Below are 8,723 nucleotides of genomic sequence, written 5' to 3'. Positions count from 1 at the left end.
CCCCTGGCACTGCCAGCCCCCCCTGGCTGCTCTCTAGGAACAGGGAGCAAGCTGGACACTGCCTTGCCAGTGTAAGGCAGGTCAGAACTCACGTTCTGAAAGGATGCAGGAATTCAAGCACCATCTGCCCTCCCTTCCTCCTTCCAGCACGGGATTTGGGTGTGCTGGGAGAACCCCTCATCCACAGGCTCCGCAGCAAACCCTGCTCCAGGCACCCCCTGATGCCACTGTTTTGGTGGAAGCAGGTTTTTCACAGGTGCAATGTTCCTTTTCCTGCTCTCCAGCGGCAGGAAAAAGAATCAACTCCCAAATCAGAGTTCTGAGAAGGAGGAAACATCAGCAAAGGAGCTCCTGAGCAGCCCTGGCCCGAGGCACACCAAGCAGCTCACAGGACACACAAAGCAAGGTCCATGCAAAACCGAGGCCTGCAGTCAGGAAATGCCAAAGTTAAAGGAGTGTCCCTGCTCTTCCAGCACGGCAGCGCTTCCGGCAGAGGGAACATCTTTACACTGAACTGCTCCAAGTGTACCAGGAGTCCATCACCCTCCCCAGCCTCCCATGGGCACGCTGAGCCACGGCATTTGAAGCCTGTAGAACATGGAGATCTGAGGGAAAGGGAAACATCCAATTGTTTCTTTGGGCTGGCCAGGCAGAGTTCCCAGGTGCTGGAGAGAAAGTTCCAGAGGTCTGAGGATCCTCTCACCCAGAGAACGCTCCTGTCCCACCAGTCACATCCCTTGGGACTAACTGGGCACTTGTGCCCAGCACCAGACTGGTCTTGCCTGAGGAGCTGACCCAGCACACCCCAAACCTTGTCATTTGTGTAGGTCTAACTGAGCCAGCCCTGAAGTGTCACCTGGGCACAGCACGAGGTGAGAGCTCATCGTGGGCACCTGCAGCTCCCAGCATTATCCAAAACCAGCAGCTCATCCTGCACTGCCCCAGTCAGGAGCCAAGGTGCTCCAGCAGCTCATTAACAGCTCCTCCTGCTCCAAAAGCCTTTGATTTTCCTGAGTACAGGAAGTGGCCACGTTTAGCAGCAGTGGTTTTCTCCACATTTTAAAAACAATCCTTAGAAGTGGTCTGAGTAAGCCACGTTTCCAGCTCTCTGTGCACTCCTCAGCAGCCAGATGGTGGCCAGGACACCTGAGGGATGGTGGCAGACACCCTGAGGTGGATGTGTGGCACCTGCACAAGGGGACACCACAGGTCCAACACCTGCAGCCCAACCCTTGGGATCTTTACCGGGATCTGCAGCCAGAGCCATCCCCCAGCAGAGCCAGGGGTAACAGATCCACAGGGGCCATCCACCCTCACACCTGCGGTGGGACCTGGGCTGACACACACTGGGGGACTGCAGAAGGGCATTCCAGAGTTACTCCACCCTGGGAAGAGGGGGTGATAATGAAGCAATCTTAGTGTCTAAATTTGGAGAGGTCCAAGGAAGGGCAGCAAGAGCTCAGTGGTTGCTGCAGCACCACCTCACGTGGAGCTCTGCCACGAGCACATCCCTGCAGGTGAGCACATTCCACTGACCCCAGGACTGGAAAAGCCAGCAGAGATGCTGGCTGGTGCCAGCTGCTGTGGATGCTGTGGATAAGGAGTGCTGTGGTGTTTGGCCTCAGCCTGCTGGCTCAGCCACAGCTCCCTGACGCTCCTTCCCCGGCTCGCTGCAGCAGCGGAGGCGGAGGTGTGATTTTGGAAGGGGGAGCTGAAATCCCAAACGCCGAGCACGCCGCTGCATTCCAGCATTAACTTTGGCATTTCGTAACCATGTCTTGAAAATAATAAAATTCAGGATAACCCGAGTCAAACATCCACACGTGGCAATCAGGAGGCTCCTGATGATTTCCCACGTGCGCATTTGTGCGTGCCCTGCTCCCGAGGCGTTCCCCACCTCGGCAGCACAGAAAGCTTCGGTGCCAGTTTGGAAAATGCACAACAATCCCAGGAATGTGGGACTCCAGGTGGCATGATGCCAGTTGCGCCCATCAGCCAGGCAAACCTCATCCCCAGCTACGGACTGTCATACTCAGCATGGATTTTTCCTCCAGGGAAGGGGACAGGGAGAACATCTGACCCCCATGGAGGTGCACCAAGTCAGTCCCCAGGGCTCTGCCTTCAGAATGGTGTTCCCAGTGAGCACTGGAGTAACCTCAGCTCCTTGGCTCATCATCCTGGACAGCTCCAGGGGGATGATGAGCCTGCATCCCTCGGGTACCTGGGGAGTGGCCAGACCAGCCAGGAAACTCCTGCCTTGGAAAGAGGCAGTGAACTCTTCACCTCCAGTGTGGGCTCCCCTGCACCACCACAGGGGCTGTGCTGTGATCTGCTCACGCCACAGCCAATTCCTGTTGGATTCAGTCCATTTGGGGCTGTTTGCAGGGAATATTTGTGTATCAAATTCCCAGGACCTTGTTTTGGTCCTTGTGAAACTTCATCCAATGAAAATTCTGAATGTGGTGAGCTGTGATCACTGACGTGGAGGTGGGTACGTGCAAGGGGAAATGAAAATTGTCTGTTCCAAGTTTTCCAGGCTGGTGGAGATCCCTGAGGCCACGCTGAGGGCAGGACAAGCCCTGGAGCCACTGGAAGCTGTTAGTGATGCACAGAACATGCACTACGGTTCAACTGGGGGCTCCACCCCGGGAGCAGCCCCCACACATGCTCTGTAAGCAGTTAGTAAGTGCTACTCAAGGCTTACAACCAAAGCTGGTTTCCTCTAGGGATGCACTACTTCAGCCAGTTCTGATCCAAGCCTCGGGCCTGCTGCGTTCCACGAGCTCCTCCCCTCACTGTGGGTCCTGTGTGAGGCCCGTGAAGGTGGCTGTGCCCACCCCACACACCCATCAGTCTCACACCTCTATTTTCATGCCTTGCCAGGGCCCCCTGCAGCCCCACAGCCACACCCAGCTGCCCTGGGAAACAGCTCTCACTGGGAAGGGCCTGGCCAGCCCAGCACGGTGCTGAGGATTGCTCCAGCACACTGCCCTCCACCTGCCCCATGCTTGGATCCATCGTGTTCCTGCAGCACCACGACATTCCTGCTGCTTCTCCCAAGGAGTCCTCGCAGAGGTTTTCTCTCTACACACTGGAGTAAGCTGCTAGCAGCACATTAAAGGCTGTTTCTCAGCATGGATCTTGCAAATACTCAGCCTCACACTGCCCCTTTCCCCAGCTGTGCACAGGGGAAGGTGTGCAGGAGAAGCTCATAGATAAAAGTTACTACTAATTGTATGTACCAAACACAGATGAATTAATTATTGCTACCATCAAACCTGATAATAAGCCCTATTTTTATAAAATCTAATCAGTGGCTACAGTAGATACAGGTTCCAGAGCATTCCTTAACTACAGATTCAGCTACACAGCAGAGTAAGAGCCCTCCCCCATCTCTGAACCCTGCACACATTTTAGTTTTGAAGCACCTTTGCAGCCCCAATCCCGTGAAGTGCAATGACTCCTTGGTTTGAGTGTAATGTTCCCTCACAGCCCCTGCCCAGTGTCCGGCCACGGGGAGGAGGGAATGCCACCAGGGGTGAGGGTGCTGCCAGCTCTGCCCCTGTGCTGCCCCACGCTCCTTGGGGCGGACGGACAGCGTTTCTCAGGAAAGAGATGGGAGTGCTCCACTCAACAAAGCTTTAAAGACATCCACAACCCATCCCAGCCCTGCAATCCAGCCCTGGGCCTTGCACCCTCTGGGCTTCATGTCCGGAGAGGGAAGAAGGAGAGAGGCAGGAGCGTGGAGCGGGACAGAGCGGGCTGCCGGTCCTTCGTGCAGAGGCCCCGCGGCTCCTCCGGCAGCAGGGCGGCCGGGCCGGGCCGGCTCAGCGGCGGCGCGGGGCGCACTTACCGTCGGGAACTTCGTCCGGCCGCTTCCGCTTCTCGTAGATGACGATGATGACCACCAGGATGACGATCTCTGCCAGGATGCCCAGGAAGGGCCACAGCGGGGCCAGGTGGCTGCGCACGCGCAGGATGGTGGTGACCGACACGGAGCCCACCTGGTTGGTGGCGTTGCACTGGTACTCGCCGGGGTCCTCGTTGATCTGCAGGTTTGTGATGCTCAGCTCGGTGTAGTTCTCTTTGTTGGAAATGAAGAACCTGCCCGAGGAGTTGTTGATGTCCTGGCAAAGGGACAGGGGTGGCAAACAGCTTGAGGGCCTTTGTGGCACGGGAAGAGGAGATTTGAGGGAGGAGCCCAGGCCTGGTGCTCATCTCTCCAAACACCACAAAGGGGACTCTGCACTCAGGGCTCTGATCACTGCCAGCACTCAGCCGCTCCTTAAAACCTCCAGCTTGCACTCAGCAGGGAACACTCATCCCATCCTGCTATCAGCTTCACATTTTGGCTCCATCCATCCAATCCATGCAGCAACAGGAAACAGCTGGGCTGGAGGGGTTGGAAATTCCCAGCTCCTCTCTGCTATTCCCACTGCTGGTCACATTTTCCTGCTCACTACATCACTGGCTACACGGAACAAACAGATCACCCAAGCTCTAACAGGGATCACTGCCACCTCCTCATATTAAGTCTTGTGAGCTCAACCAGTAAAACCTGGGAGGAATTTATAACCCAATGTGGTTTTAAATCAAGTTTCTTAATTCAGTCTAGCAGTTTGTAGCAAATTCCAGAAAATGGCTTTCAGAGTAAGTTCTTAACTTTGCCCAGCAATGCAGTGAGCAGAGTTTTTCACATACCAATAGTACAAATATCAATTATATATATTTTCATATATTTTTATATATAAATATCAATTTTATATTCACCCATCCATCTTCACTGCTGCCAAAAATATCCACCTTCACTCACATTTTGGAGGGGCTGCATTCTGAGAAGTCACAAAGCCCCTTGAACAGCCCATCCCCAACCCTGGGGTGCTGCTCTCCTCCCTCTCTGGGGTCTGGGCAGGCAGACACATCCTGCCCCCTTCCTTACCTCAAACACTCCATTGACCTTCTTGCGCCACACCCACTCGGGGTGGGGGAAGCCCACGGACTTGCAGTACATCAGGGCCTCCTGGCCCTCGTTCTTGTTCTCACTCCTCTTGTGCCCAGTGATGTCAGGAGTGGCTACGAGACAACAGAGCAGCTTGTAAGTACAAACAGGCTTCTTCCACCCACCTGGACACAAATCCCTCCTGCTCCCTGGAAGATGGGCTCTCCTACCCCGAGGGGATGCTATGGATGAACTCTGTGTGTGTGTCGGGAGCAGCCCTAAACCCTGCACTCTGTTTGTGTCCCTCAGCACAGCCCTAAACCCTGCGCTCTGTTTGTGTCCCTGGGAGCAGCCCTAAATCCTCCCTGAGCAGCCCTAAATCCTGTGCTCTGTTTGTGTCCCTCAGCACAGCCCTAAACCCTGCGCTCTGTTTGTGTCCCTGGGAGCAGCCCTGAACTCTGCTCTGTGTCCCTCAGCCCTGAACCCTGTGCTCTGTGTGTCCCTGGGAGCAGCCCTAAACCCCCAGCTTAGGCTGGCTCAGGGCAGTGCCTGGGCTGACCCCTGGCCCAGCAGATGGCCCCGGGCTGCAGGGCCCACCTTTAAAGCTGCAGCTCCTAATTACAGCACACGTGGCTGGATGTGTGATGGCAGCTCTGAGCTGTTAATCCAGCCCGGGGCAGCCCAGCTGCTCCAGGAAACTGGAATTTCCTACAGGAGACTCCCCTGCTCCACCAGAGAACTCCCTGCACGTGCACACACAGCAATTCCAGCTGCAGGCTGAGATCATGAGGGGAATTTCACAGCTCTGCTCAAAGGGAACAAAAGCTCTCCTGCCAGCAGACAGCAGCTGAGCTTGCTCTTCCCAAAATTACAGCACAAATCTTTAAAATGCCTGGCAAGCTGTCCTGCTTCCTACTGTGTTATGTCAAAGGGGTTTTGAGGCAGGGAGCATCCCGTGCCTCAGATCCTTTTTGGACAGTAACAGCATTATCCAAATGAGATTGTGAAGCACAGCAAATCCTGGCTGTAGGAAAGCTTCAGCTCCTGCTGGTGTTTGTTCACCTGGATAGGCACACCAGGAGAGGCCCCAGGCACCCTCCAAGTGCCCATGGGAATTCCAACAGCATTTCCAACACAGCATTTATTTCCTGGGCCTTGCAGGAGTCCTGACCAGAGCATGAAGCCCAGCCAGATGTCAACTTACTAATTCCAAGATGATGCCAAGAACAGCCATGATTGGTAAGAACAGGCCAAGAACAAACCCAAGGGGTTTATTTAAGAAAACTGACATCCAAAATGCATCTTTCCACATCAGACATAAAAATACCCTGAGAGACATAAAAGCTGACCTGCACGAAGGCACCAGATCCAAACCACCCCCTGGTCTTGCACAGAAAGGAGCTGCCAGAAGCTGAAGGAAGCTGGGAGGAACATTCCCCACCTGCCAGGTGATCCCTGTGCCTGCCAGGGGCAGAACACCTGCAGCAAATGGAGTTCCTGAGCTGAATTCAGGTCTTCAGGCAGGAAATGAATGAGCCCTGGGGCTGGCAGTGCTGTGCTGCTGCAGGACCCAGGCACTGCAGAGCACCCACCACGTCCTTCCCACCCCCTGCCCCAGCCTCGGAGAGGAAAATGCCATTTATCCCAGATAATGAGGGCTCCAGAGGGGACTGTCATCTTGGGACTTACTGAGAGGTGCCACCACTTCCCTGCTGGGCCTGGGACCTTCCTAAAGCAGGAGCTGGGTGAGCCCCCTGTGGCTTTTGCTTCCTGGAGGAGGCCAAGGAGGGATCTCCTCCAGCCTAGGGACACGAGAGCCCAGCGGTGACAAGGACACGATCCCAGAGTTGGCACTGCTGGAATGCCACCAGGGGCTGCCAACTGGGAACACTCCCATGAGGAAAAGCAGCAGTGGCACTCAGCAGCTCTGAGCTGCAACCCACCACTGGCTGGCCTCCAGTGCCACCCTGAGCAGGGCTGAGCCTGGAAAAGGGGACAGGGACAGCACTCCCAGCTGGCCCAGTTTGTGTCAGGCTGCTGGCAGGGAGGGAAAGGGACAGGAAAGGAGAGGGAACACTTTCTGGGACACCTCCACTCCTGCTCCAGGGTGACACAATGACATTGCAGGAAGGAGAGGCCAGCTCCCAGGAGATGCCAGCAGAGCAGCAGTGCCCAGAATACCTCTGCTCCTCCCTGGCTCTGCTGGGCCAGAGCTATTCCGGGAGCACCCAGGGAGCTCTGTGCAGTGCTGGAGCTTCAGGGCTCAGGGCCACCACCAGACACCAACCCAGCATTTTCTGCCCCAAACAATGCAGGAAACTGTGTCCTGCTGGCCCCATACCCCTGCAGCCCCAGCTTTAGCAGGACTTTCCTGGGAAGCTTTTCAAGCCAGAATTGCTCCTGTGCCAGCCAAAGCCCAGGGCTGATTCCATAGGCTGTAAGCTTTTCTGTTCTGTGTTGGTGTGCAGCTTTTAGCTTTATATTAAGTGTTCCTGGGATCTTTTCACAGGGCAGTGGAAACAAAACAATCCTGTTCTTTCTGGAGACTCAAGGACAATCTCTTCAAACTTCAGGCCCAAAGCTTAAACAACGTGACAAGAGGGCAAGCAAGCAAGGAGGATGAAACCTCATCATCTGAAGCTATTAACTGGACAGTTAATTCCTGTATGCAAATGGACTAAAACTTGTAAGAATGTGAGATCTCATGACCAAGCCCTCTTTTGCTCCCATATTTGAGCCATCTGGGCACAGCCAGGGCTCTGCCCTTTGAGGGCACTTCAGTAAATCTCCACTTTATTCCCCTTAACTCCATCCAGCCTCTGCTCCAGCTCCTCAGGGCATCAGGGTGAGGCAGTTTTGTTGGGAAGGATTTGCATTTCAGCTCTCAGGCAGCACAGCCCCCTCCTCTGCTCTGTCACTGCTGCATCACCGGCACCAGCAGAAGGCCTCTGGCAAAGGGAGGTTTGGATTCCTGCATGTGAAGCAGGAAAAATCCTCAAGGTGGGCTGGAAACACCTCACAAAGAGCAAAAGGAAGTAAGCAGGGCTCATTTAAATTAACTGCTACCAAAAAAAGGAAAAACTAATAGACATTTAGGCATGCTTGACATGAGAGGAATTCTAAGCAGCATCATTTTGAGAGCTTCAAACCAAAACACAGGAGAAAAGTGGCTTGTGGCAGGGAGAGCATGGGGCTCCAGTGCTCCCAGCAGGCACAGAACTCAGAGTGCAGCAGCTTTCTGAAGGGTTTGGGGGTCACACAGCCAGGAAAATTCATCTCCTCACATACAGGAGGCATTCAGCCCTTCCAGGCTCTCTACCACTGAAAAGGAGAGGGAAATTTAAATGTGTGACAACTCCAAACCATGGCCCAGTTACCTTCAGGTTTCTCATTAATAGACAAAATTAAAGCAAGGGCAGAGCACCTAAAAATATTCCTGCACTGCAAACTGGGATGTCTGAGGGGTGACCTGAACAGGGCTCTGGGAAGTTTCTTTTTCTGGTTATGATTCCAACCCCTGTCCCCCTCTGGAGCTTGAAGGCACCAAAAGAAGGGGGAATGTGAGATGATTTTCATGGATCACTCCAGGATGCAGCTGGGCTCAGAATGTCAAATTTAATTTATTCCTGGTAGAGAGGAGCCAGGCTGCAGCAGAGGTTTGCTGAGACAGCCAGGAATGGAGGACCAGGCTCTTCCCAGGAATAACTGGGAAGGACAGAACAGGAAGGTGCAAAGGGAGCTGGAGGAACCCCTTGATGAGGCAAGGGAAGGAAGGGGAATTCAA

At 54.4% G+C, this 8,723-nt stretch overlaps 1 protein-coding gene across 2 annotated transcripts in view; it reads right to left on the bottom strand.

Moving 5' to 3' along the window:
- The window catches only part of NPTN (neuroplastin), a 40,009-nt gene that overhangs the window by 5,686 nt on the left and 25,600 nt on the right, over window positions 1–8,723 (bottom strand). For both annotated transcript variants that reach the window (XM_041418403.1, XM_041418404.1), the window contains exons 4-5: window positions 4,940–5,073; window positions 3,854–4,127 (exon numbers count right to left, since the gene is read on the bottom strand). In XM_041418403.1, the coding sequence (XP_041274337.1) occupies window positions 3,854–4,127; window positions 4,940–5,073 (408 nt within the window). The remainder of the gene's footprint in view (window positions 1–3,853; window positions 4,128–4,939; window positions 5,074–8,723) is intronic.

This window comes from Onychostruthus taczanowskii, unplaced genomic scaffold (assembly GCF_017590055.1).
Source record: "Onychostruthus taczanowskii isolate IOZ18803 unplaced genomic scaffold, ASM1759005v1 scaffold6, whole genome shotgun sequence".
Lineage (NCBI taxonomy): Eukaryota > Metazoa > Chordata > Aves > Passeriformes > Passeridae > Onychostruthus > Onychostruthus taczanowskii.
This window is presented reverse-complemented; position numbering and strand designations above follow the sequence as displayed.